Here is a 27,781-nt window from a genome sequence, read left to right as displayed (position 1 = left end):
TCTCTCTCTCTCTCTCTCTCTCTCTCTCTCTCTCTCTCTCTCTCTCTCTCTCTCTCTCTCTCTCTCTGGATTCCGTAGCTGGATATCCTCACACAGCTCAGTGAAAAATAAAAATTCCACATGACCTGCTTTTCTTCCCACTTTTTACTGACCTCCAAGAGTCTTTGAGTTCACAGCCCTCCCCCCCCCAATCCTTCCTTGGAGTGGTGTCCTCTATCTCTTCACCACGGCCTCATAGGGGGCACTAGCCCCTATACAATATTCAAGCCCTACCCTCTCAGGGCCCTGGGCAAGGACAGGGGTCTCCCTGCATTATCAAGCACCAGGTCCAGACTCTGGGCTTTGAGGAGAATGTGGCAGCCAGCTGGATGGGCAAGGCCTCTGGGTGTTACCTGAAACCAAAGGAGAGGCCACAAGTCAACCACAGCTATCTCTGGCATCTGTGCCTATAACCCCTCCTCACCTTGGAGATGGAAGTATGACAGAAAGAAGGCAGGACAACTGCATTCCAGCCCTGGCACTGCTGTGTGACTTTGAATAGGTCCCTTTCTCTCTCTGAGCCTGTTTTCTCCCCTGTGAAATGGAGAGCCCCCATAAAAAAAAAAATAACAATACATGTTTCAAAGGGTGACCATTTGTAAAGCACTTGGCACATGATAGGCCATATCAGTAAATGATAATTCATTCTTTAAAATAACTGAAGAGCCCAAATATCATCATGCACCCCTATACAGTGTCCAGGGAGCAACCAGGAGGCTCCACAAGCAGGCCATCCCAGGGGCCTGAACAGGAACGAGGTATCAACACCTCCCCCATCCCACCCCTGGCACCAGCTCATGGAGAAGACTTACTTAGCATTTTCTCATATCAATAATACTTCCACATGCCCAATGATACACTTCACACAAAAGACATTTCCAAATAGGTCAACCAGCCTCATCCAGGCCCCACCCAAGGCACTCACAGATCAACACCCCAGCGCTACAATAACTCAACACATCCAGATCTAAGCCTTCATCACTTGATTCAGCAGACCCTCAAGTTCCCACAAAATTTTCCAGCCATGTCTGAGAGACAGCCGTGGGGCAGGGGCAGGCGAGGAGCAAGCTGTTCCAGGCCTGGCTGCTCCCGGCCTGGCCACTCCCAGCCTGGCAACTGCTGCTCTGGGCCGCTGCTCCGGGCCCGGCCGCACCAGACCCGGCTGCTCAGGGCCCGGCCGCACCAGATCCAGCTGCTCCGGGCCCGGCCGCTCCCAGCCTGGCAGCTGCTGCTTCGAGCCTGGCCGCTCCCAGCCTGGCAGCCACTGCTCCGGGCCTGGCCGCACCCGACCCGGCTGCTCTGGGCCCGGTTGCTCCGGGCCCGGCCGCTCCGGGCCTGGCCGCTCCCAGCCTGGCAGCCACTGCTCCAGGCCCAGCCGCTCCCAGCCTGGCAGCTGCTGCTCCGGGCCTGGCCGCACCACACCCGGCTGCTCCGGGCCCGGCCACTCCCAGCCTGGCAGCCGCTGCTCCGGGCCCGGCCACACCAGATCCGGCTGCTCCGGGCCCGGCCGCTCTGGGCCTGGCCGCTCCCAGCCTGGCAGCCGCTGCTCCGAGCCTGGCCGCTCCCAGCCTGGCAGCCGCTGCTCCAGGCCTGGCCGCTCCCAGCCTGGCAGCCGCTGCTCTGGGCCTGGCCACATCAGACCTGGCTGCCCCGGGCCCAGCCGCTCTGAGTCTGGCCGCTCCCGGCCTGGATGCTTCGGGCTTGGCTACTGCTGTTCTGGGCCTGGCTGCTCCCAACCCAGCTGCTCTGGGCCCGGCTTCTCCGGGCCCTGCCACTCCAGGTCTGGGTGTTCCTGGACTGGCCACCCTCGGCTTAGTCACCTCCACCTCAGGCCTGGCTGCCACTGCCCCAGGTCTGGCTGCTTCAGTGCTGGCTGTTGATGCTCTGGTTCTGGCTGCTGCTGCTCTAGGGCCTGGCCGTTGCTGCTTCGGGCCCGGCTGCCACTGCCTTGTGCCTGGCCACTCTAGGCCTGGCCGCCGCTGTTCCAACATTCTGTCCTTTTTTTTTTTTTTTTTTTTTTTTTTTTTTTTTTAAACGCATTTATGTTGCAATGTTGGCTGGTGAGTTGAGTTCTGACTTAGTCTTTGATTTTTCAAGATCTTCTTTGTATTCTTTCTTAAGTAATTTTACTATCTTTTGCTCTCACTTGATTTCTTCACATTGAGAATGTCTTTGGTTTTTTCCTCCTTGTCCTGGAAGCTCAGCAGGTTGGCCTGCGGCACCCCTTTGTTCTCCTCGGGCTCCTGCACTGCTTCAGCCTGTTGCTGGGGTTGGCGCCGCCCAGGAAGCAGCCCCCGGCCTTGGCTCCGTTGCCTGCGCTCAGCGGTCAAAGGTTCAGGGGTACCCCCCCCCCTGGGGACCCCGTCGCCTGGCTCCTTGCTGGCGCCCGGCTGGCCGGCGTCCGGCAGGGGCTCCTGCTCCTCGTCGCGTTCCTCCAGTCTGGAGCTTTTTTTCTCCTTCCCGCTAGGGGAGTCTAGGATCAGAGTCAACAGACTGTCCTCTGCACGCAGTGTGCGCGACTCTGGGGGCTCCGCTTTTTGCCGCTCCCCTGGGATTCCGCCTCACAACCCCATCTCCCCCTGCCTGAGCCTGGGTCCCCAGGGTCTGGCCTAGGACTGGGGTTCAGAGCAGTTGAAACTGGGGCTCAACACGGCCGGGGCTCCTGTTCCTTCCCTCCAGGCAATCCCGCATCAGAGTCAACATTCCTTCCCTTGCAAGCAATGTGCAGGACTCCAGGGGCTCGGCCTTTCGCCGCTCTCCCAGGACTCCACCTCACAGCCCCATCTCCCTCTGTTTGAGCTTGGGTCCCCAGGGATTGGCCTAGAACTGGGGTTCAGAGCAGTCCAGACTGAGGCTCAGCGCCGCCGGAGGCTTTGTTTCTTCCGGCTAGTGTAATCCAGCATCAGAGTCAACATTCAGTCCTCTGCGCGCAATGTGCGCACGATTCCAGGGGCCCTGCTTTTCGCTGCTCCCCTGGGATTCCGCCTCACAGCCCCGTCTCCCCCTGCCGGAGCCTGGGTCCCCAGGGTCTGGCCCATAACTGGGGCTCAGCGCTGCCGGTTCGGGGGTTCAGCCCATGCTGGGGGTTTTATTTCCTTCCTGCTAGGGAACGCCAGGCAGCACCCAGCCCTCTCCTCCTCTCCGGCTGCGACCTTTCCGCGCGCGTGTGCGTGTGGGCGCGCAGCATGTCTCCGTACCTTAGGCTTTTACAGCTCCTCTAATTTTCCTTCTGGTTTTCTCTTTCCTTCTTGTAGAATTTTCAGTCAGTCGACTACCTGTAGCTCTGGGCGATGTCCACTCTACATTTTAGTTATATTCCATTGAAATTGTTGTGTGCTGCTGCGGTTAGATGTCTACCCGAGCAGCCATCTTGGATCCTCTCTAAACTCAAACTTCTTCTAATGCCACTTCTTCAAAATAGACTCGCACAGGCCATGGTATTTTGTAGAAGAGCCACACTCAAGGGGCCAAAGAACTGCATGTGGCTCTCAAGCAACAGTTTGCCGACCATGGCCCAAGGCTGTTCCCAAGTTATCACTGAACAAAAAACCCCTCCTTACCTTCCTGAAGCTGGAGGAGACCCAATCTGGGGCCCCAGGCTGTGTGTGTGGGGAGACATGGGCACTGGGCACATGATAGGCTATATCAATAAATGAGAACTCATTCTTTAAATGCAGCAAGGCCCATGTCAGTACTCCACCTTCCAAGGGCCTTCTGCCCAATGGGGTTGGGCAGACCACTTTAACCCCAGTGGTTTACAGCAGTGTTTCCCAACCTTCTCTCATGATGAGAATCACCTGGTGGAGTTGTTAAAACACAGATTCCTGAATCCCAACTAAGAAGTGCTAAACTAGAATTTTTGGGAACATATAGGTAAAATTGTATACTTAACTAGTGCTCTAAGACAGATTTTATATACAGAGCACTAAGTTAGGTATGCAATTTTACCTATATGTTCCCAAAAATTCTAGTTTAGCACTTCTTAGTTGGGATTCAGGAATCTGTGTTTTAACAACTCCACCAGGTGATTCTCATCATGAGAGAAGGTTGGGAAACACTGGTTTACAGGACCAAGGGTGAAAGAGGCAGGGGATCATGGTTGTGAGGAGGCTAGGGTTAGTGTTCACTGAACCCTCACCCAACAGAATGGCTGGAATCTGGAGTCAGGGAGGTGGCTGAACCCCAACACTGGTTTTCTCCTCACAGGCTGGAAACCTTAAGAAGCCCTGACCTGTCTGCATGTTCCTGGAATTGGGGGGAAGAGGCTCTGAGGTAGCAGGAACCAGCTCCATTGCTCAGGCTGAAATGGGCAAGGAAAGCAGACTGAGGGGTCCCAAGCTCTGCTGGCCCCCCCCCCCACCACTCCTCTCCCTTCCTTCCCCTGCTCTCTGGCTTCTCCTACAATCCCTGCCCCTCTCATCTATGTCCTGTCCTCTGCTCATTCCTGGTTCATACCCATCTTACACCCACCTGCCTCATTTCCAAGCCCTAGGGGCCTACTGAGGATGCCCTCTTCACATGCTGTTTCTACTCCCATTTATTTAGATAATTACTTGCTCCATGACTAGTCCATCTGATATTATATGAGGACAACAAAGAAAGCCACCTGCTACCAGAACTTCCCTTTTCACAGTGATTAAAATCCCACCAATAGTTTAGAGCAAAGCATTTACCTCCCCAGGTCCTCTCCTCCTCTCTTTCCTGTTCGTGTTCTCTCTCTCTCTCTGCCTCCCTCCTTCCCTCCCTCCTCCCTCCTTCCCTCCCTCCCTCCCTCCCTCCCTCCCTCCATATATATATTATTACAGAGAGGAAGGGAGAAAGAGGGACAGAGAGCCAGAAACATCAATGAGAGAGAAACATTGACCAGCCGCCTCCCGCACACCCCACACTGGGGATGTGCCCGCAGCCAAGGTGCATGCCCTTGACTGGAATCAAACCTGGGACCCTTCATTCAGCAGGCTGACGCTCTATCCACTGAGCCAAACCGGTCCCGGCATGTTCTCTCTTTCTTTCATCCTTCTCACTGTCCTTCTTTGCAGACAGCTGAAGACGCAGGAAATGTTGGAAGGTGATGAGACAGTTCCTCCACCGCCACCCCACACCGCTACTCTTTCCGGAAGAGAGTGACTGCAAAGATGGCCAGTCTGCTCCCCTCATCCCCACTCTTAGGTTCTCTAGCCCCATGACATGGGGGATTTCAGGGGATTGGTGACAAGCCCTGGTACCTGCTCCACTCAGGTCTCCTTCCACCCATCCAGATAGCTCAGCCTGGTTCCCAGAGGGAGAGGAGTGCAGATCTCAAGTGACGTCCAGAGGCCAGTTGGCCCCAGGGTGGACTTGGGGAGGATGGTGAGAGTTTGGAGTTGGGAGGCCCCCGTTCCCCCAGTGGCCATTGTCCCCCCCTCAAATCCTGGAAGCTCCCAGCAAGCAAGCTGGGAACATCTGGGGGAATGTGTGTGACGCCAGAGCTGCTGGCAAAGCCTATTGGTCCAGCTGACGCCTGAGGCTGCTTGGGGTGGAGAACCACATGTGAGGAGACTGAAAAAAAGCCACAAAGCCTGCTACCTGCCTCTAGTTCAGTACCCACCAGGCATAGCTGTTCCCAGAATCTACGTGAGGCTTTAAGAGAGCAGAGGCAGGGGGAGCAGCAGCATTGAGGCTGCCTTAGCCTTGCTCGGCAGGGACGTGCCTATGTGTGTGAGCATGAATAGAGTCTATATGGAATCTGCATGGATCTGTGAGCTTGGACGTGGCTTTCGGTGTGTGTATGTGCTTGAGGCCTGTGACCTGTTAGTGTTCGTATATCTACGATATTTCAAGTGGGTAAGTATGGGTATGAGTTACTCTGAGGAATGCGTGCCCAGCCTCCGTGGTCTTTGGGGATGAGTCCTCTTAGATGACTTACAGGAACCACGGTTCAAGGACCTTCCGAATCTCCTGTTAGCCAAGAAAAGGGCCAGGCTGGGCACAGGGATCTGGGCCCCTCAATCTGCTCAAGGCCCACCTGCTGCCCTGTACTCAGGGCTGGTCCCATGGGAAACAGTGGGGCCCAGGCCCAGGTGGTCCCCCAGCTTGGTCCAGTACTGGCTTTGGATTTGGGGGACTGAGTGGAGGTGGGAGGACATGGCACCCTGATGCTGGGGAAATGTCTGTCCTGCTTTGGGCATTTTCAAAGTATTAAAGATGAGAGGTAGAAACAACTCCTGCCCCTAGAGAGAAAAACTTTTTTAAAAAAAGCAGATTGGCTTATTCCTCCTGTCTCTGCCATTCGAAGGGAGCCCTGGAGAGTGGTCCCCCTCCTCCCTACCTTAGCTTTCTGGCGGGGCTGTTCCCTCCTTGGCAGGTGACCGAAACATAGGACCAGCGTGGAGGCACTGAAACACTCTGCCCAGAGAGGGCCTAACCCCCCGACAGTCCCAGTGTCCAGTGTCCTGTCGGTGGGTAGTGAATCTTTTCCGTTCATCCCCACAATCAGCTCCATTCATTCCCTCCTTCCATTCCCTCCTTTTACTTACTGAGGCTTTTTTTTTTTGACCAGCCTATCCCCAAAGATAATCTGAAGTAATTTCTCTCCCTACATCTGAAAATAATAGTTTATTGAATCTTACTGTGTCAGGCTAGTGTACAGTAACTCATTACAATCTTAGAGATTTCTACAAGGCACTTCACCTCATCCTAGTTTTACTGAGAAATGGGCCAGTCCAACTATTTTCAACCTGTGTGCAGCAATAACTTTTAAAATATGCAAAACCACTACCAGGGCACTGACCTCTTTTTCCTTAGATTGTCAAATTTAAGAAAAGACGATAGCCATCTGGTGTAAATGAATCAAAATTATTTTTTGGTCATATCAGCACAAATATTTTTGGTGTGCTGCAGAATTTCAGTAATTAGTTTATGTGTGCCATGAGATGAAAGGGGTTGAAAATCACGCGGTCAATGGGTCTCTTGGTCAAGTGGCAGAGCCAGGATTTCAGTCTTGCCTCCTGCCTTCTGGACCACTGCTCTACTTTGCCCCTCACAGCCAGGAGGCGGGGGGGGGGGGGGGGGGGGGCTTCCTATCCCCTTAGTCCTCAAAAATGCTTCTAAGTGCTGTTAGGACCAAGACCTTGCCCTAGCTGGTTTGGCTCAATGGTGAGAGCGTCTGTCTGTGGACTGAAAGGCCCCAGGGTCAATTCTGGTCAAGGGCACATGCCTGGGTTACAGGCTCAATCCACAGTAGGGGGCATGAAGGAGGCAGCCGGTCAATGATTATCGCTCATCATTGATGTTTCTCTCTCCACCACCCTTCCTCTCTGAAATCAATAAAAAATAAAAAGACCAAGACCTAGCGGGTGGGGTAGGGACTGCTGGGAATTATCCCAGCTTTGGGGGTTCCCGGAGGACTGAATATAAGATACCCTAGAGTAGGGGTGTCGAACTCAATCAGAGAAGGGGCCAAAATCTAAAATCCAGCCTAAATCGCGGGCCGAATGGTTTACTGAACAGTCATAAACTGTCATTGTGATGGAAACGCAGCGGAGTGCAGTGATGACAGCGCGGTGCGGGCCACATTGCAAGGCCTGGCGGGACGGATTTGGCCCGCGGGCCTTGTGTTTGACACATGTGCCCTAGAGAATGCCCTTTGCCCCAAGCCTGCTCATTCACTGGTCCAAGGGGAAGAGGGTTGGGAGGCCAGGGATCCTGTGGGGCAAGGGCGTGTGCGCACAGAGCAGCGGTTCTACGGGACTGTCTCTCCCATGCAGTCCGCCCTCCTCCGGTGCACAGAGGAAGGGCACTGCCTGGCACCCAGGCCTGTGCCCGTCCCCTTCCCACCAGTCTCTTAGGGGGTGGGCAGGAACAGCAGCTGGTCAGCCCGAGGCCAGGAGGCAGATGTGGCTCTCACTCCCCCACCACCCTGTGGCCTTCCCCAGCCCTCCCTCGGTTACCCTGTCATTCCTGGGGTCCCTATAGCACTAGCCAAGGAAAAGGGGCCGCCCGCCTTGACTTACTCCTCCTCTTCTTCCAGGGCAAGAAAAGAATCACAAGTTCAGAAAATAATTTAATAGGGAAACAATAAATGATACACTTTACACTGGCCTCTGATAAGGCAGAAAAGACGACCCTTGTCCCAGGAGGCACTGAAGGGTGGAAAGGTTAGAAATCACCAACAGCCAGAGTTTTAAAAACTAATCCCCAAATAACTCCAGCATACACACCATTGTTCTCCTAAAAGCCCCACGGGGGAGGGGTAGGAGGTAACAGCAACACCCATGGAGCGGGGAAGACCAGGCCCAGAGAAGGGAAGGGCACATGCTGGGCTGGCAGCCATACCAGCCCTGAGATGTCTCCTGAGCTACCGAGTCTCCAAAACCCGAGGAGACGGGCAGGCGCCATGCCTCCGCTCCAGGCCAGGACCAGCTCTGCAGAAAACAAGGTGTTTCCTAGAGATGACGGCTGGCGGCACGAGGGTTAGGGACCCTTCCCCCAAACCCTCTGGGGCAGGGCAGGAACTGGCATGAGTTTCTTCACTTTGCCCCACCCTACGAAATATTGTTCTCCTGGCTTGCAGGATTAACTTAAAATGCTGAGGGTGGACAGACATCAGCTTCCAAGATGACTGGTGTTCTGCGGGCCGAGTGCAGACCATGGTGGGCGGTCCCTGAGGGGTCCCTGAGCGCCGGGCCCACCGCGAGGACGGAGGGGAGTTGAAATCAGAGCTCCAGGAAGGAAAGGGATGGGCACAGGCTATATCTGAGCAGGTTTTGCTTCTGAGAGTGTCTTGATGCCCTAAATTGACAGACTAAGGGTCCAGCAGTCACCAGTTAACCAAAGTCACATGAGACACTCCTCTCTCAGAGGCTGCTCCCCTCCCTGAGGGCCAGACCCAGTCTCCCAGCCCACACAAGGGCGGCCATCAGAGCCCTGAAGGTTTGTATCCGATAAGGGGCAACTCTGGGCCCTTATCTGCAGATGCCCATCCAGGAAGACTACTCCGCCATGGTGCAGAGGGCCACAGAATTCTGGGCATCAGCCTAGTGTGTCCCTCAATCAGGTGGCCCATGGTCTGTCTAGTCATCTTTTTGCAGTCACTGCAGAGTGCAAGCTGTGGAGGGTAAGGGAGAAGGGTCAGCGCCAGGTCTCTGGCAAAAAGAGGAAGAATCCAGGGCTGCCCCTGGCCTTCACTCCTCCTTAGGCAGAAGGTAGAACCACAGGCAGGACTCACAGCTCCGAACAGACTCCGACAGCCCCTCCTTGTCCAGGGTCTCGGCTTCCCAGTGAGACTCCCTCATCTGTGGGACAAAAAAGCAACACCAAGGTGACAGGAAGCCAGGGACAGGCAAAGGAGCTGCATCAACAGTCCCTGAGCAACTGGGAGTGAAAGACAGAGACAGAGTGGAGAGCTGCAGATGGAAGCCAGAAAGGGAGACACACAGGAGAAAAGGTGGGGCAGACAGCTACAAGCAGAGGAGCAGAAATCACAAGGCCTTGCCCCAATGGGACCCCCCCCAGGTGCTCACCTTGATTTGTTCCTTCAGGTATTCAGCTCGAGCCATGAGATTCTGAACCTGCCATGGGAAGACATCCGTGTGCGGGGGGAAGACCTGAGTTAGATCCTCCTCACTCCTGCTGCTCTCCAGAACCCTCTGCCCCAGAACAACTGCACCGAGTCCTTGATCTGCTCCTTCCTCCAGAAAGCCTTCCTGACTGAAGTGGCCCTGCCAACTTTCTGTTGCTGGGTCCCTGGATCCTGCCTGTCCCACAGCCTGACCTGAACTCCTAGCCCCTATGAACCACATGGGGCCAACAACCTATCAGGTCTGTAAGGTCTGACTCACAGACTTGAAACACCCTCAGGGAACCCGATGGGAAGGGGGTCAAAGGGGAAGATGAAGCCCCCCACAACCCACCCAACCACAGTGGGCACCTCAGTGTGAAGCAGCTCCCGCCTCCGGCCTGGGGGCTCTCCTGCAAAAAAAGGGGGCGAGTGCTAAGGGCAGGGCAGCAGGGAGTCAGGGAGTGAGGTGGTGAGGGCCTCACCTGCCAGCAGCAGCAGCAGCTCCCCCAGGCTGTGCTGGTACAGGCCCAGGGCGTCCTGCTCTCCGCCAGCTTCCTCCTCCTGCAGCCACAGAGACACTAGCCACTTAGGGTCACGATCTAGATCCCTCCCTGCCCCACCTGGGCCCCTCCCACTGAGTACACACCTTGGCCACAGCAGCTGAAGCCACTTCCAGAGCAGCCAGGAGGCGTGGCTTGTCCCGAGCCATCTCTGGAATGAAGGGCAAAGGCTCAGGGGGAGGGGAGCAGCTTGTTTTCTCATCTCAGGGAGCTTGGGGGCTTGGGGGCCAGGCAGGAGCTGGGCCCACCTCTGAGCAGCACTTGGGCAGAGGCCCCCTGCCTCAGCAGGGCCTGATTGGAGGAGGACACGATGGCCTTGAGCTCCTCAGCCCGGGACACGTACTGTCGCACCTGCAGAAGCATGAGGAGCTGAGGAGGGCTGAGGAGGGGCTGTCCCACCCGGTCCCCCTCACCAGCAGCCACATCCGAGTTCTCCCTCTAGGTCCTCGGTGACTGTCCCAAGCTGTAATGTCAGGAGCCAGCCTGACCCCTTCCCAGGGCCGGAGGTCCGGGTTCTAAGAGAGCCAGTCTCAGGCAGCCCCAGGACCCCGCAGCAGTTTCCTGCAGGGGACTTGCTCACCCACCTTTGCCTTAATCGCCTCCTTCCGCTGTGTATCCACTTCGTCTGCAAACAGTGGTGGTTTATATGAGGACCTTGTCCCACAGCAAACCCTCTAGAATCCTCAAAAGCACTAAGTTCTAGATTTATCCTCTGCCTTGTCTCCCACAAAATTATGAATGGGGACATGCTTCTGGAACCATCCACAGCAGCTATGGCCGACCCACCCCTGCTACACGCAGGGCCCATGCACTTACAGTGCAGGGCAGGCACAAAGAAGTCCAGGGCCTTGCAGTAGAGTGATAAGGCAGCCGCAGCATTCCCCTCCTGGTCCTTCTTCACAGCCTGCACCACCAGGGTGGTCTGGAGGATGGGCAGGTCAGGGAGTCATGCCCACCCCTCTGCTCACCATAAAGTGGGAACAGCAGGTGTCCTGAGCCCACCCTCATTCCGAGGGGCAAGCCCCCCATTTGTCACCAAAAAGTGTAGATGAGACCCCCAACCTGCCTTCACCCCGGCCCATCCCTAGTGGCCTGCTCACTGCTCGTGCCAGGCTCTCCTCGCTGGGCATGTGCTCCAGGTCCACCCAGGGGTGGGCGAAGAAATCCTGGAAGGAGATGCGATGGCCAGGGTCCCGCTCTAGGAGCCGCCGCAGCAGGTCCTGGCAGTCTGGGGAGAGCTGGGGCCGAAGGGGAAGCTGAGGGGTGGGTGGGGGACAGGTCACACCGGGCTCCAGGACCTCCCCCATCCTGTCCTGGTATGTCCCAGAGGTACATGTCTGACAGGTGAAGGATCTGAGAGCCAAGCCTCCTGCCCACGCCCTCCCTGGTTCGGGCTCTCCCCGTCCTCTTCGGGAAGACCGGGCCTGGGCCTCCACAACAGCCTGTGGGCTGATGTAGGTCCTTAGAGCCGGGTGGAGCTTCCAGCACGCCCAGCACTGCAAGGCCCCTAGAGCCCACACCCCAGGCTGTGCAGGGAGAGAGATCTCCAGCCTGAGGACTCTGCTCCCTCTGCCCCACTACAGGTCGCTGAGGCCCTGCAGGACCCACCTCGATAACCCGGTTACTCCGGATCTTCTCTTCCAGCTCTGTGAACGACCTGGAGGCAAAGGGGGGCTGCCCGAAGAGGGCTTCTGTGGAGGGAGGCAGAGGGCAAGCTGGGAGGGACAGCGTGCAGCCTGGCCTGGCCCACTCCTTGGAGGGCCTGACAACCCAGAGCAAGGGCTCAGGCCATTAAAGTCAGCCTTCTCATCAAAGCCCTCAGGAGGGACCGGGAGGGCATGCCCGAGGACACAGTGCAGGCTCAGTGTGGGGCCGGGGACAGAGCTCTCACCATACAGAATGACCCCCACGGACCAGAGGTCCACACGGGCATCGTACTGCCGCTGACACACCATCTCAGGGGCCATGTAGAGAGGGGAGCCACGGAGCACATGCTTCTCATCCCACGGGGACATGTGCTGTGAGAAGCCGAAGTCTGCAGGCAAGAGGTCAGGCAGCAGGGCTCAAACTCCAGCTTTACCTTGAGCTCCAGCCTTACTCTGAGCTCCAGCACAGGACTCCGCCCCATTCAGCTCAAGTCTTAGCTAACTATTAACCTCGAACACCCTCCTGCATCTTTCAGTGAGGGCATAAATCCTCCCGTCACACACAGCCCCCTGCTACTTTTCCAGGAAGCCCACTCTGCTCAACCAGCTATGAAGATAACGGCCCATTAGGAGTTAGAACCCTGCCTTACTGTCCCACCAAGTTCAGATTATACCCTCTGCAGCCTCAAGCAAATTCTTTTCCAAATCCTATCATGGGCCACAACCTCCGCCCCCCCCCCCCCCCCCAACACACACACCCTCCAACACTGATGCAGGTTGAGTTTACAGCTTGAGCTTCAATTCTAGTGATCTACCAAGTCCTGGCCCTGATCCCAAGCATTATACTGCTGGAATCCAGTGTGGATGGCCTGAGAAAGGCACTGCCTTTTGGCGATGGGACCCATTTCTGGATCTCCCAGCCGGTTGCTGTTTGACGACTCGATAGAGGGCGCCACAAATGCACACCCACCCTCCAAACCTGGAAGCTCCATTCAGTTCTAAGGACCCAGTACAGTTCACAGATGGTTGTGGAGATTCAGGCCCAGCTTTCCCCTGCTGTTCCAGACTCACACCTGCCAGTTTGAGGTGGGGCTTCTCCAAGGAGCTCAGCAGAATGTTCTGTGGCTTCAGATCCAGGTGAGATATGTTTCGTTGGTGCAGAAACTGCAGGGCACTAGCTGGGGAACAGGACACATGCAGAGAAAACAGGTCAGAGGGACCCATCTCCCACCCTCCTCTCGCCTTCCCTGACATGCTTCTTCAAGCCTGCATGACCCCATTTCTGGCCTGGCTGGTCTTCTGAATGCTTTACACAAAAGCACCAGGTTCCTGCCACTTCTAAGAACCCTCATTCCCACCCCCAGTGCCATTTTTCCTCCTTTGGCTCCTCTGCAAGTCTCCCTCCTCCTAGAAGCCTCCCTGAGAGCCCCGGACCTTTCGACTTTTGCTCTTTCTTTTGGTAAAGCACTTAGATACACCCCAGTGGGCCCTGATGCGCCCTACAAGGTCTTTCTATTATGTTCGCATGTAGAAAATCTGGACTTCTTACAGCTTCAGGCTCTACCTTTCTCTTGTAACAGCCTTAAGCTAGGGATGGGCACATGGCAAAGACAGGGCCTATAAATCCAAGCTGGGAAAGGAGGCAACTGCTAAGAGTGCAGGGACTCTAAGCCTGGGGAAGGGTGCAGAGGGAGGACAGAGATCATGGGAAGTCTGGGGTCAGAGGTTTTTACCCAACTGCTGCATGAAGACACGAGCCACCTTCTCAGGTAGAATCCGGCGGGTATGGATGAAGCGAGACAGGTCACCTCCTGCGCAGAACTCCATGATGAGGTAGATGTTGTCACTGTCCCACTATGGTTAGAGGCAAAGAGGCAACTTGAAGGAAGTGTCTCTTCTCCAGTCTCCTTTGCAAGTGGCCAAACCACAGGCTCACACCTGGAAGTCTTTCAGCTGGACGATGTGGGGGTGTCGAATGCCCTTGAGGATTTCAATCTCTGTCAGGAGGTTTTCCACCGATGCCTTGTTCAGGCTCTTCTTGGCCACACATTTTATGGCTACCACCTCTCGAGTGTCCTTCTATGGAGGCAGGACATCTCAGGGCTCTATCTTGAGCGAGCCAGGGCCCATGCCTTGCCAGAAAGGCTGATTCCCCCTACCCTTCTCCCCCTCACTGGGCTTACCCACTCACACCAGCATCCAACCTTCCCCTTCTCAGGCTAATGGGAACCCACCCAGCCTGGTGTTCTTAAACCCCTCTTCCCTTAGTCCTATGAGCGCTTCTAGAGTGCTCCCAACTAAGGCATGTCATTCATTTCGTGTTCTAGAATTGCCCACATTGCTGCCTAAGTGGGTCCAGCCTTCCAGAACTCTGTCCAAGATTCCTCCCAGCCCACCAGTTTTGAGCCCATTCTAAAGCCACTGACACGAAGCTCCATCCAGGTCGCCACCTGCCTCTCCAAACAAAACACAGGGGTGTGTACGTGTTTGTGTGTACGTGTTTGTTTTCAAGACCGAGGGGGTCAGTCAGTTCCCACCTCGTCCACCGAACACCAGATCGGGACACGTCAGGCCGCGGGTGCCTAACTGCTCTCCTGTCTAACCTCCCCTGGTTTCCCAGCCTGCCCGCCCCTCCCCGCCTGGGCTCGCTCAGGGTCTGGCGGGCACAGGGCCCGGCTCTCAAGCCCGGTTCCGGCTCCGCCCCTCTCCCCCCACCTTGGCGTAGGCCTTGTACACCGTGGCGTACGTGCCACTGCCCAGGCGCTCGGTGAGGATGAAGCCATCCAGCCGCGGGGGACCCCAGCTGGACCGCGCCATCCTGACCACCTCGCGCCAGGCACCAGGCGCTTCCTGCTTCCCTGGCGGTTCCGGCGGAGTCCAGCGCGAAGAGCGGAAGAGCGCGCGGCTACAGGCGGAGTCCTCGCTGCCGCCGGAAGAGCAGCGCGGGGGCGGGGCCAGGCTCCCAGGCTCTAAAGACTCTCCGCCTCCCGAAGCTTTCTCTGCTGCACCTCTGAGTGCTGCCAGCCCCTCCTCGGCTTCCGTCAGCCCTAGAAGTCACATGATCTGCAAGATCCATCTGGGAATACTGAGGCTCCAGAGAGCCAAAGGGAGGAACTAGAGACCAGCATAGGAGGTCAGCCTAACCAGCTTATTAGGATCTTAGAGATCAAGAAAGGTGAGGGGGCAGGGGATTCAAAGAGGCCCCTCCTCCCAATACCAGCCCCTCTGAAAGTGGAATTACTGGGACATGTGCTAAGGTTGCAGACATTCCCCAGTCAGGGCACATACAAGAATCAACCAATCCTATGTAATAAAAGCTTAATATGCTAAATGTCTGGTTGTCTGGTCAGCCATTCAACCAATCAAAGCATAATATGCTAATGATATACTCAACTGCTCACTATGATGTGCATTTTCCACCAGGGGGCACATGCTCTGTTTCTGGCCCATCTCTCTCAGTCCTCTCTCAGTCCTGATCAGCCAGACCCCAGCAACAAGCTAACCTGCTGGGGTCCGGCTGATCAGGACTGAGTGAGATGGGCCAGAAACACCTTGGAGCCCTCCCACTCCCCGCATCCCTCCCCAGCCTGATCCTGCACTGATGGAATCCCTCAGCCTGTCCTGTGCCCTCTTGCAATCTGGGACCCCTCAAGGAATGTTGGAGAGCTAGTTTCGGCCCTACAGTGGACCAACTAGACACTTTGACATGCACTGACCACCAGGGGGCAGATGGTCAATGCAGGAGCTGCCCCCTGTGGTCAGTGCATTCCCACAGGGAGCTGGGCTCAGTAGCAGTGCTAAGGATGTGCACCTGTCAGCTTAGGCCCACTCCCCACCTAAGCCATCAGTCGGACATCCCCTGAGGGCTCCCAGATGGCAAGAGGGTGCAGGCCGGACTGAGGGACAATCACCCCCATCCCCCAGTGCACGAATTTTGTGCACCAGGCCTCTAGTGATACATAAATAAGTGGAACAACAAATCTGTTTCTTAAATCAATAAAACCTGTTTGTGAGAATTTTAAAAATATATTTTATTGATTTTTTTTTTTTTTAACAGAGAAGAAGGGTCAGGGATAGTTAGAAACATCAAAGAGAAACATTGATCAGCTGCCTCCTGTACACCCCCCTCCTGGGGATGTGCCTGCAACTAAGATACATGCCCTAGACTGTAACTGAACCTGGGACCCTTCAGTCCAGAGGCTGATGCCCTATTTATTGAGCCAAACCAGTTAGGGCAAGAATTGTTTTTTTTAATTAAAAAGTATAATAGAAGAGGCCAATAGTTATCTCAGGAAGGGACTTTCCCCTAGGGATGAGAGGCTTAGCCTGTCACAGACCAGCCAGGGAGCAGGGGGCAGCATGTTGACTGACCCCTCACATCTATAGAGCACTTCAGCTCCTACTCCTGTGGGCCACCCCATCCGCCCAAGTCCAGCAGACACTGGAACCAGTGTTGTCTGAAAATGTCTTTATTTAAGCACAAAACTGAAACAACATATACATTTGTACATGGAGAGAAAAGATACCAAAAAGAAATTTACAAAACCTTGGTCACTATCATTAAACCATCATTCAGTGGCTCTGGAGTGGAGTGGGCTGTATTCAGGGCTGCCTCTGGATTGCCTGCTTTTTGAGAAGTTCCCTCAGTCCACAGCTAACTCCAGGTGTATCCATCCCTACAGCCTCTCCAGGGTAGGGTGCAGGTGTTGATGGTAGACTCTTAGGTGCTCATCACAGTGACACACCTCCTGGGGAATAACTAGGACCAGGGAAAGGTGACCTAGACTCTACTCCTGCTCGGGGTATGGGAGAACCCTGGAGGATGAGTCTGGAACTCTGGCTCATCAGACCAGCCTGAAGGATTCAGTTCTGAACTGATCTGACCTGCCCTTCTTAAGAGTCAAACAAGCTATATATTGCTGATGTGGGATCAGAGGGTTAGAATGTGAGGCCAAGGCAGAGCACAACTGTCCCCCAGGAGAAGAGGAAATCAAAACAAACAGGGACAAACAACCCACACTAGGACAGTCGCACACACTCCTCCTAGAAGACTTAAAGGCTGGGCAGGACAACTCGGGTTGTCCTCTGTTCCTGCCTATTCCCAGATCTCAACCAACCCCAATGCACATTCAGTAAGTATAAGGAGGGGAGGGCTCAGGGAGGGCCCAGATGGCACAGGAGCTGCAGACTCACAGGAGCTGTGAGTCTTTGCAGAGACAAAAGAACTTCTGTCCACAGCTGGAAGGTGCAGGGAGCCAATAGGGCTATGAATCTGTGAGAAACTTGAGGCAGGAAAGAGGCTAAGAAATCAGTCAGAGGCTCTGGAAGCCCAGAGACCTGTCCAGAGTGATCTGGGGGAAAAGAGCTATCCGCCAGCCCAGGCCACAGCTCATCTACTAGTAAAGGGGAGCCCTTGGGAGGTCATCTCAGCCCAGCATGTAGGGCAGGACAATGGAAGCCCCTGGAAGGCTGTGGCTGTGAAGCCATTCAGGCCAGGTTTCTAGGGGATGAGTGGAGGCCCAGGAGCCGGCAGAAATACAGCTCCCAGTGGGGTGGGCCTAGGTTTTCCAATGATCCCAAGTGTGTACATATCATATGTGCATGTGGTGTGTGTGTGTGTGTGTGTGTGTAGGGAAAAGAGAACTTCAGTCCCACTGCTTCAGAGAGACAAAAGAATCTTACCAAACCACCAGAGAAGAAAAACTTTGCGTGTTTTTTCTTTTCTCTTGTGTAAAAAAGTTCCTGTCCCTCCTCCCCTTCCCTTCGGTGGAAGGGAGAACTGATGGCTGAGAAAGGAGAAAGAGCCACAGCAAGACCCTCCCCTATGGTCTGTGCTGGCCATAGCACTGCTTAAGGCACCCATGGAAAGTGCAGCTCAGAGGGCAGGCGGGAAAAAAGGCTGGGGCACAGGGAGGAGAGTCAGGACTAATTCCCTTGGAAGGCTCCTCGGGCAGCAGATGAGGCAGCATTACGGAAGGTCCTGTTGCTGAAGATGCCCTGGGAAAATTCCTCTTGAGCCTGCTGGAAGCTGGCCCCAGTCCGGCGGTATAGAGAGTGCACCTGGGGGAAAAGGCTGTGGTGAGAGAAGCCTATCTTGTAGGCCCACAGAAAACCCATGCCCGCCTGACCTCCCCTCCAGAGCCTTGAAGAAAGCCACTGGACATTTGGGGACTCAGGAGTCCCAACTACTGTAGTGATGAATACTCCCGTGGCAAGGCTGGAGAGAGGTGCCTGCTCCCTCAGGTTAGCTGTTGGTCTGGCACCCACCACTCACCCGCTTTAGAAGGAAGAGTGAGAGCACAGCACAGAGTGTGAAGAAGCCAGCCACCACCATCATGATGATCGACACAGCCAAGTCTTGCTTCAGTGTAGACAGGGCTGCAATCCAACCACTACAAAAGGAAGAGGAGGTGAGAGGGTATAGCAGAACTGGGCCCCAGAGGTCCCATGAGGGGCTTTTCTCCACTGCCCACATGGAATCTTTGGGCCATGTGAGGTCTGGTAGACGTGGCTGCTGCCCTGTCAGGAGCAGCACTTTCCCTGCTGTCTTGGGGGTATGAGGGGATATGGAAAGTATGGCTGATCATTCCCGAGGACCCACCCTCTGGAAAAGAGAATTATTGGCCAACAAACTGCATTCATCCTATCACCTCAGCTCTTCCACTGAGACATAGAGACAGGTCCCTCTGCCTGCAGCCATGTCTCCTTCCTGAGCTCCAGCATTTTCATCTATAAAAGGAAAATCCTCACACTTCCTGAGTTAAAAACTTATTACCAAGCTGCAGTTATCAAAACAGTGTGGTACTGGCATGAGCACAGACATATACAATAGAGAGGTTGATGGAATACAAAGAGCCCAGAAACAAACCCACACACACATTTACCATCTACTGGTTTTCACAAGGTGCCAAGACCACTCAATGAAGGAAGAATGATCTCTTCAACAAATGGTGCTGGGCCCTGGTCAGTGTGGCTAAGTAGATTGAACATAATCCCATGCACCAAAAGGTTACGGGTTTGATTCACAGTCTGGGCACATGCCCAAGTTACGAGCTCCATCCCTGGAAGGAGCGTGTAGGAGGCAGCTGATCAATGTTTCTCTCCTATTGATGTTTCCCTTTTCCTCTCCCTCTTGTCTCGCTCAAAATCTTTTTTTTAAGGAAACTGGTACAGACCTATGATATACAGGCAGCTTTGCCTGGGGGGAAACAGCTGTAACCACCCTATTGGAAAGCACCTTGCCCAGGGTGTTTCTGAGGCCCATTAAGAGACTGAGAATAGCCTAAACCGGTTTGGCTCAGAGCGTCAGTCTGTGGACTGAAAGGTCCCAGGTTCGATTCCAGTCAAGGGCAGGTACATTGGTTGCGGGCACATCTCCGGTGGGGGGTGTGCAAGAGGCAGTTGGTCGATGTTCTCTCTCATTGACGTTTCTAGCTCTCTATCCCTCTCTCCTCCTCTCTGTAAAAAATCAATAAAATATATTAAAAAAAAAAAAAAAAAAAAAAAAGAGAGAGAGAGAGACTGAGAATAACAGCCTCCAGGCAGAAGCTATTGCTCTCCCCCTTCCTCCCTTTGAAAAAACTCTCGCCACACCTGTGGACAATTGCCTGAGGGCTATTCAAGACAGAATCCTATCAGGCTGTAGGAAGAAGGGGTCTCTGGAAACTTTGAGTCTTTACCTGAGCTAATTAGTTACAACAGTGTTTGATACTGTCCTACATTAGAGGTGTAGCAGATCTACCAAATACAGAGTCACAAACCCAGACAGGCAGTCAAAATGAGGAAACAAAGAATCCACAAATGAAAGAACAAGAGAATTCTCCTGAAGAAGAGATAAATGAGCCGAGACCAGTTTGGTTCAACGGATAGAGCGTCGGCTTGGGGACTGAAGGGACCCGGGTTCGATTCTGGTCAAGGGCATGTACCTTGGTTGTGGGCATATCCCCAGTAGAGGGTGTGCAAGAGGCAGCTGATCGATGACTCTCTCTCATCAATGTTTCTAGCTCTCTATCTCTCTCCCTTCCTCTCTGTACAAAATCAATAAAATATATTAAAAAAAAGAAGAGATAAATGAAATGGGTTTAAGAATTTATTTGACATGGAGTTCAGAATAATGATGGTAAAGATGATTAACAGCACGAGAAAAGATATAGTAACTATAAAAACAGAAATAAAGAATGACATAGCATAAATAGAGAAGACATTGGTTTTTATTTTATTTCATTTTTCTAAATAAATTTTTATTATTCAGATTATTACAATTGTTCTTCTTTTTCCCCCATAGCTCCCTCTACCTGGTTCCCATCCAACCCTCTGCCCTTGTGCCCCCCCAGACCCCTCCCTGCCACCCACTGTCCTCAGTCTCTTCCCCCATCCCCCCCACAGACGCCTTTACCCCTGAGAATTGTCAGTCCACTCCCTTTCTATGCCCCTGATTTTATTATATTCACCAATTTATTCTGGTCATCAGATTTTTTATTCACTTGATTTTTAGATTCACTTGTTGATAGATATGTATTTGTTGTTCATAATTTTATCTTTACCTTTTACTTCTTCTTCCTCTTCTTAAAGAATACCTTTCAGCATTTCATATAATACTGGTTTGGTGGTGATGAACTCCTTTAGCTTTTTTTAATCTGTGAAGCTCTTTATCTGACCTTCAATTCTGAATGACAGTTTTGCCGGGTAGAGTAATCTTGGTTGTAGGTTCTTGATATTCATCACTTTGAATATTTCTTGCCACTCCCACCTGACCTGCATAGTTTCTGTTGAGAAATCAGCTGACAATCGTATGGACGCTCCCTTGTAGGTAACTATCGATAACTGTTTTTGTCTTGCTGCTTTTAATATTCTTTCTTTGTCTTTTGCTCTTGGCATTTTAATTATGAGGTGTCTTGGTGTGGTCCTCTTTGGATTCCTTTTGTTTGGAGTTCTCTGTGCTTCCTGGACTTGTAAGTTTATTTCTTTCACCAGGTGGGGAAAGTTTTCAGTCATTATTTCTTCAAAATCTTGCTCTCTCTCTTCTTCTGGCACCCCCATAATTTGGATGTTGGTACTCTTGAAGTTGTCCCAGAGGATCCTTACACTATCTTCATAATTATGGATTTTTTTTTGCTTTTTGCTTTTCTGGAGGAGTGTTTTTTCCTCTTTGTATTTCAAATCTTGATTCTTGCGATCCTCTAGTCTGCTTTTAGGTCTCTGTATAATATCTTTTATTTCAGTTAGTGTATGCTTAATTTCTAGTTGGTCCTTTTTTCATATCCTCGAGGGTCTCGTTAAATTTATTGGCCTTTTCTAGGAAATTCTTGAAAAACATTATAACCGTGGTTTTCAACTCTATATCCACTCTTTTGCTTTCCTCCATTTCCTTCATTTGTGGCCTCTTTGTCTCTGCATTTTGGCTGCTTCTCTGAGTTGATGGAGTGGCTTTGTGTGCTAGGTTTCCTATAGGGCCCAGTAGCCCAGCCTCCCCAGTTACCTGAGGTGGACACTCTTGGTGAACCCCTTTGTGGGCTGTGTGTGCAATCTTGTTGTAGTTAAGCCTTGATTACTGGGGGGAGTTGATCTCCAGGCCAACTGTCTGTGAAGATCAGCTTTGTCTATGCTGGGAGAACTTCTGTGCTGGAGACACCCTCATGAGACAAGACTTGCAAAAGCCTCTGTGTTCAGCTTGGATGGGGCGGAGTCTAAGGGCGGAGCAGACAGCAATGGCTTCCTGTCAGCCCTGCCCTAAGAGGCCCCTGGGTCTCAGAGTCCAGCAGTAATCTTTGCAAGCACCTCTTGAGAGAAAGCCACCCTTCAGTTCTGCCCGCTGCAAGACAGTCCAGTTTCACCCTGAATGAGTCTGGTTCTTCAGAGTCTCACCTGGAACTGGAATTCAGAGCAGTCGGGAGCTTTTGTTTCCCTCCTGATTGAGAAAGCCGGTGCGTACTCAGTTACCAGTCCTCTCCATGCGTGCGCCTCCTTACCTCTGCCTTCTGCAGCTCCTGTGAGTCTCAGTGTGCTTTTCTCTTTCCTGCTAGTTGTAGAATTTCCAGCCAGTCTTCCTGTGGTTCTGGATGATGTCTGTTTTGTCTTTTAGTTGTAGTTTTGAAATTGTTTTGCGAGGCAACCGTTTAGGTGTTTACCTATGCTGCCATCTTGGTTTCTCCCCACATTGGCTTTTATATTTAAAATGTTTATATTTAGGAGAAATCAAGCTGGCAGCATAGGTAACACTTATACTGCTGCCTCGCACAACAATTTCAAAATTGCAATTGAAAGACAGAGCGGACATCGGCCAGAACCACTGGATAGCTGGCTGAGTGAAAATTCTACAACTAGAGGGAAAGATAAAAGGACACGGAGACCCAGAGGAGCTGTGAAGGACAGAGGTGCAGAGACCAGCATGCACGGAAAGCAAAGGCAGCTGAATATGTGGCTGGCTTAATCGCAGCACACAGAGAGGGTGGGCAGCAAGAGTGTGACTAGCTTTCTCATTTGGGCAGGAAACAAAACCTTCTGACTGCACTGAAATCCAGTTCTGGTACCCAGACTCATTTGGGGAGAAATTGGACTGTCTGGCAGTAGGCGAAACTCAAAAGCAGCCTTCTCTCAGAGGTGCATGCAGCCATTGCCGCAGGATACTGGGATACAGGGGCCTCTTAAGGTGGGGCTGATGGGAAACCAAGGCTGTCTGCTCCGCCCTGAGAATCCACCCCATCCAAGCTGAGCACACAGAAACTCTCCCATCGTAGATACAGCTGATCCTCACAGCCAATTGTCCTGGAGATCAACTCCCCCCAGTGATACCAACAATAATCAAGGCCTAATTACAACAAGACTGCACACACAGCCCACAAAGGGGTTCACCAAGAGTGTCCACCTCAGGTAACTGGGGAGGCTGGGCTACTGGGCCCTATAGGAAACCTAGCACACAAAGCCACTCCATCAACTCAGAGAAGCAGCCAAAATGCAGAGACAAAGAGGCCACAAATGAAGGAAATGGAGGAAAGCAAAAGAGTGGATATAGAGTTGAAAACCACGGTTATAATGTTTTTCAAGAATTTCCTAGAAAAGGCCAATAAATTTAACGAGACCCTCGAGGATATGAAAAAAGGACCAACTAGAAATTAAGCATACACTAACTGAAATAAAAGATATTATACAGAGACCTAAAAGCAGACTAGAGGATCGCAAGAATCAAGATTTGAAATACAAAGAGGAAAAAACACTCCTCCAGAAAAGCAAAAAGCAAAAAAAAATCCATAATTATGAAGATAGTGTAAGGATCCTCTGGGACAACTTCAAGAGTACCAACATCCAAATTATGGGGGTGCCAGAGAAGAGAGAGAGCAAGATACTGAAAACCTATTTGAAAAAATAACTGAAAACTTTCCCCACCTGGTGAAAGAAATAAACTTACAAGTCCAGGAAGCACAGAGAACTCCAAACAAAAGGAATCCAAAGAGGACCACACCAAGACACCTCATAATTAAAATGCCAAGAGCAAAAGACAAAGAAAGAATATTAAAAGCAGCAAGACAAAAACAGTTATCGATAGTTACCTACAAGGGAGCGTCCATACGATTGTCAGCTGATTTCTCAACAGAAACTATGCAGGTCAGGTGGGAGTGGCAAGAAATATTCAAAGTGATGAATATCAAGAACCTACAACCAAGATTACTCTACCCGGCAAAACTGTCATTCAGAATTGAAGGTCAGATAAAGAGCTTCACAGATTAAAAAAAGCTAAAGGAGTTCATCACCACCAAATTAGTATTATATAAAATGCTGAAAGGTATTCTTTAAGAAGAGGAAGAAGAAGTAAAAGGTAAAGATAAAATTGTGAACAACAAATACATATCTATCAACAAGTGAATCTAAAAATCAAGTGAATAAAAAATCTGATGACCAGAATAAATTGGTGAATATAATAGAATCAGGAGCATAGAAAGGGTGTGGACTGACAATTCTCGGGGGAAAAGGGGCATGGGGGGTTCAGGAAGAGACAGTGGGGGAGGAGTAAGGGCAGAAGATGGAGTAGGAACCTGGTGGAGAGGAGCTATGGGGGGGAAAAACAAGAGGAACAATAGTAATAATCTGAACAATAAAGATTTATTAAATTAAAAAAAATTAAAAATTAAAAAATTAAATTTTTATATTTAAAAGTTTTCTTGAAAAAAAAATTTTCACTTCTAAAAAAATCTCATAAAATTAAAAAAATATATATTGGAAGGAATACACAGCAGATTAGGGAAAGCTGAGGATAGAATCAGTGAATTAGAAGACAAGGCTGAAAAAATCACTCAACCAGAGAACCAAAAAGAAAAAAAACAATTAAAAGAACAAGAGGATAGCTTAAGGGAGATGTGGAACAACATTAAACCTAACAATATTCAAATAGCAGGTGCGCCAGAAGTGACAGAAAGGGAGTAAGGGATAGAGAATGTGTTGAAGAAATAAGTGCAGAAAACTTCTCTAACCTGGTAAAGGGAAAAGTCACATGAGTTCAGGAGGCACAGAGAGTCAAAAGAAAAAAGTACCCAAATAAGCCCACACCCAGACATATCATAACTAAAATGCCAAAAATTAAAGACAAAGAATCTTAAAGACAGCAAGAGAAAAGCAAATTATTATTTACAAAGGAGCTTCCATAAGGCTGACACCTGATTTCTCATCAGAAACTCTAAGTCCAGAAGGGAATGGCATGAAATACTTAAGGTAATGGAAAGCAAAGATCTGAGACCAAGATTACTATATCCAGCAAGACTATCATTCAAAATATATGGTCAAATAAAGAGCTTTCCAGACAAAGAAAGGCTAAAGGAGTTCATCACCACCAAGCCACCAATGCTAAAGGGACTGCTGTAATGAGAAGAAGAAGGAAAAAAAAATAGAGAAACTTAGCCATACAGAATTAAAATGGCAATAAATAAATACCTATCAATAATCTTAAATGTAAATGGATTAAATGCTCCAGTTAAAAGACACAGGGTAGCTGAATGAATACAAAAACATGACCCAACTATATGCTGTCTACAAGAGACCCACCCCAGAACAAAAGACTCACACAGGGAAGGGGGGGCAATGGTATATATACAAAGATAATAATTTAATAAAAAAATAAAATAAAATAAAAAGACTCATACAGGATGAGAATGAAGGGATGAAAACACTTTTCCATGCAAATGGGAAAGAAAAAAAAAAGCTGGTTAGCAATACTCATCTGACAAAATAGACTTCAAAATGAAGTCCATCATAACAGACAACAAAGGTCATTACATAATACTAAAGGGATCAATCCAACAAGAGGATATAACCATGGGAAACATATATGTACATAATATATAAAAACATTTCTAGAGAACTTTAAGGGAGAGATTGACAACAATACAGTCATAGTAGGGGGCTCTAACACCCCTTGACTTCACTGGATAGATTTTCCAGACAAAAATTAACAAGGAAATAGTGATTCTAAAGGATATACTGGGTCAGGTGAAGTTAATTGACATTTACAGAACATTTCACCCCAAAGCTGCAGAATATACATTCTTCTCAAGTGCACCTGGATCATTTACCCATATAGACCACATGTTAGGACACAAAACAAGTTCAAGAAGACTGAAATCATATCAAGCATCTTTTCAGATCACAATGGAATGAAACTAGAAACCAATTACAGTAAAAACACCCAAAACATTCAAATACATGGAGGCTAAAGAGCATGTTATTAAACAATGAATTGGTTACCAACAAGGTCAAGAAAGAAATAAAAAACTTCCTGGAAACAAATGAAAGTGATCACATAATAACCCAAAATCTCTGAGACAGCAAAAGCAGTCCAGAAAGGGAAGTTCATAGCACTATAGGCCTACATCGAAAAAACAGTAAAAATTAATAATAAACTACTTAATCTTACAACTTAAAGAACTAGACACAGAACAACAAGAAAAACTCAGAATAAGTAGGAGGAAGGAAATGATAAAGATTAGAGCAGAAATAAATGACATAAAGACTTAAAAATATATATTTTTAAAAAATCAATGTAACCAGAGGCTGGTTCTTTGAAAGGATAAACAGAATTGATGAACCGTTAGCCAGACTCATCAAGAAACAAAGAGACTGGACCCAAATAAAATCATTAACAAAAGTAGAGAAGTAACCACTGACACCAGAGAAATACAAAGGATTGTAAGAAAAAACTATGAACAACTATATGCCACCAAGCTGGACAATGTGGATGAAATGGAAAAATTTCTAAAAAAAAATAAAAATAATACAGTCTCCCAAAACCGAATCAGGAAAAATCAGAAAACATGAATAGGCCAGTAACAATTGAAATAGAAGCAATAATTTAAAAAACTCCCAGCAAACAAAAAACCCAGGTCCAGATGGCTTCACAGGGAAATTTTACCAAACATTCAAAGAACTAACACCTATATTCCTCAAGCTATTCCAAAAAATCCAAGAGGAAGGAACACTTCCAAGTTCTTTTTATGAGGCCAGCATTACCTTAATCCCAAAACTGGATAAAGACACTATAAAGAAAGAAAATTATAGGCCAATATCCCTGATGAACATAAATGCTAAAATCCTCAACAAAATATTAGTAAATTGCATCCAGCAATATATTAAAAAGATCATACACCATGACCAAGTAGGATTTATTCCAGTGAAGCAAGGCTGGTACAATATTAGCAAACCAATAAATGTGATACATCACATAAACAAACTGAAAGACAAAAATCATATGATCATATCAATAGACTCAGAAAAGGCATTCAACAAAATCCAACACCCATTTTTTTATAAAAACTCTCAGCAAAGTGGATGTAGAGGAAGCAGAGCTCAACATGATGAAGGACTACTATGACAAACCTACAGTGAATATCATACTCATTGGGCAAAAACTAAAAACAATTCCCCTAAGGGATGTCTGCTTTCACCACTCATTCAACACTAGATTGGGGGGAGGGGGGGGGGGGGGAGATATCCCTCCGCCCAGCCTGTGCCCTCTCACAGTCTGGGACTCTTTGGTGGATGTCCACCTGCCGGGAATACTGCTCAGCCAAAAGGCGGGCCTGCTGTTCCTTAGTGCTGCCTCTGAGGTGGTGAGCCGGCTTCTGGCTGAGCTGTGCTCTCCCTGTGGAAAAGCACTGACCACGAGGGGGCAGCTCCTGTGTTAAACGTTTGCCTCCTGGCGGTCAGTACACATCATAGCAACTAGTCATTCTGCCGTTTGGTCGATTTGCTTATTAGCCTTTTATTATTTATATAGGATAGTACTGGAAGTCCTAGCCACAGCAATCAGACAAGAAGAAGAAATTAAAAGTCATCCAAATTGGAAAGGAGGAAGCAAAACTCCATTATTCACAAATGACATGATATTGTACATAGAAAATCCTAAAGACTCCACAAAAACATTACTAGATTTAATAAATGAATTTGGCAATGTAGTAGGGTACAGGATCAACACCCAAAAATTGATGGCTTTTTTATACACCAATAACAAATTCTCAGCAAAAGAAACTAAGCAAACACTCCCATTTACAATTGCAACAAAAAAATTAAGATACTTAGGAATAAACTTAACCAAGGAGGCAAAAGACCTATTCCTGGAAAACTATAAGACATTAAAAAAAAGATAGAAGATATAAACACGTGAAAGAATATTCCGTGTTCATGGACTGGTAGAATTAACATCATTTAAATGTCCACACTACCCAAAGAAATCTACAGATTCAATGCAATCCCTATTAAAATACCAACAGGTGTAGAACAAATACTCCAAAAATTTATATGGAATCAAAAGACCCCAAATGGCTGCAGCAATCTTTAGAAAGAAGAACAAAGTTGGAGGAATCTCAATACCAGATATCAAGTTATACTATAATGCCACACTAATCACACCAGCTTGGTACTGGCACAAGAAGAGGCATATAGATCAATAGAACAAAATAAAGACCCCAGAAATCAACCCAAGCCATTACACTCAATTATTACTTGACAAAGACAGC

General features: G+C 50.0%; 2 protein-coding genes across 22 annotated transcripts in view; both read right to left on the bottom strand.

The window, feature by feature from the left end:
- Nucleotides 1-8,067: 8,067 nt before the first annotated feature.
- On the bottom strand, nucleotides 8,068-14,688 carry ULK3 (unc-51 like kinase 3). Of its 19 annotated transcripts, XM_036455472.2 has the most exons (16): nucleotides 14,499-14,688; nucleotides 13,722-13,862; nucleotides 13,517-13,637; nucleotides 12,857-12,961; nucleotides 12,029-12,172; nucleotides 11,746-11,828; nucleotides 11,238-11,393; nucleotides 10,954-11,059; nucleotides 10,722-10,762; nucleotides 10,386-10,488; nucleotides 10,224-10,288; nucleotides 10,060-10,138; nucleotides 9,947-9,987; nucleotides 9,540-9,587; nucleotides 9,245-9,311; nucleotides 8,972-9,124 (listed from the first exon to the last, which is right to left on the bottom strand). In XM_036455472.2, exons 1-16 carry the CDS (start codon nucleotides 14,598-14,600, stop codon nucleotides 9,108-9,110), a joined length of 1,419 nt encoding a protein of 472 aa, XP_036311365.1. In that variant the 5' UTR covers nucleotides 14,601-14,688; the 3' UTR covers nucleotides 8,972-9,107. The 19 variants fall into 19 exon arrangements, 15 of the variants coding, with proteins under 15 accessions (XP_045442780.1, XP_045442793.1, XP_045442785.1 ...); XM_045586824.1 differs by lacking the exon at nucleotides 9,245-9,311 and having other exon boundaries at nucleotides 8,068-9,124; XM_045586837.1 differs by lacking the exon at nucleotides 9,245-9,311 and having other exon boundaries at nucleotides 8,068-9,124; nucleotides 10,386-10,428.
- A 1,548-nt stretch (nucleotides 14,689-16,236) lies between these two features.
- The window catches only part of SCAMP2 (secretory carrier membrane protein 2), a 38,225-nt gene continuing 26,680 nt past the window's right edge, over nucleotides 16,237-27,781 (bottom strand). For all 3 annotated transcript variants that reach the window (XM_045586818.1, XM_045586809.1, XM_036455614.2), the window contains 3 exons: nucleotides 18,058-18,175; nucleotides 17,010-17,843; nucleotides 16,237-16,964 (listed from right to left, as the gene is read on the bottom strand). In XM_045586818.1, the coding sequence (XP_045442774.1) occupies nucleotides 17,709-17,843; nucleotides 18,058-18,175 (253 nt within the window). In that variant the 3' untranslated portion in view covers nucleotides 16,237-16,964; nucleotides 17,010-17,708. The remainder of the gene's footprint in view (nucleotides 16,965-17,009; nucleotides 17,844-18,057; nucleotides 18,176-27,781) is intronic.

Source organism: Pipistrellus kuhlii, unplaced genomic scaffold (genome assembly GCF_014108245.1).
Source record: "Pipistrellus kuhlii isolate mPipKuh1 unplaced genomic scaffold, mPipKuh1.p scaffold_m20_p_1, whole genome shotgun sequence".
In the NCBI taxonomy this organism is placed as follows: domain Eukaryota; kingdom Metazoa; phylum Chordata; class Mammalia; order Chiroptera; family Vespertilionidae; genus Pipistrellus; species Pipistrellus kuhlii.
Note: the sequence above shows the minus strand (reverse complement) of the source record. Positions and strands in the feature narration are given on the sequence as shown.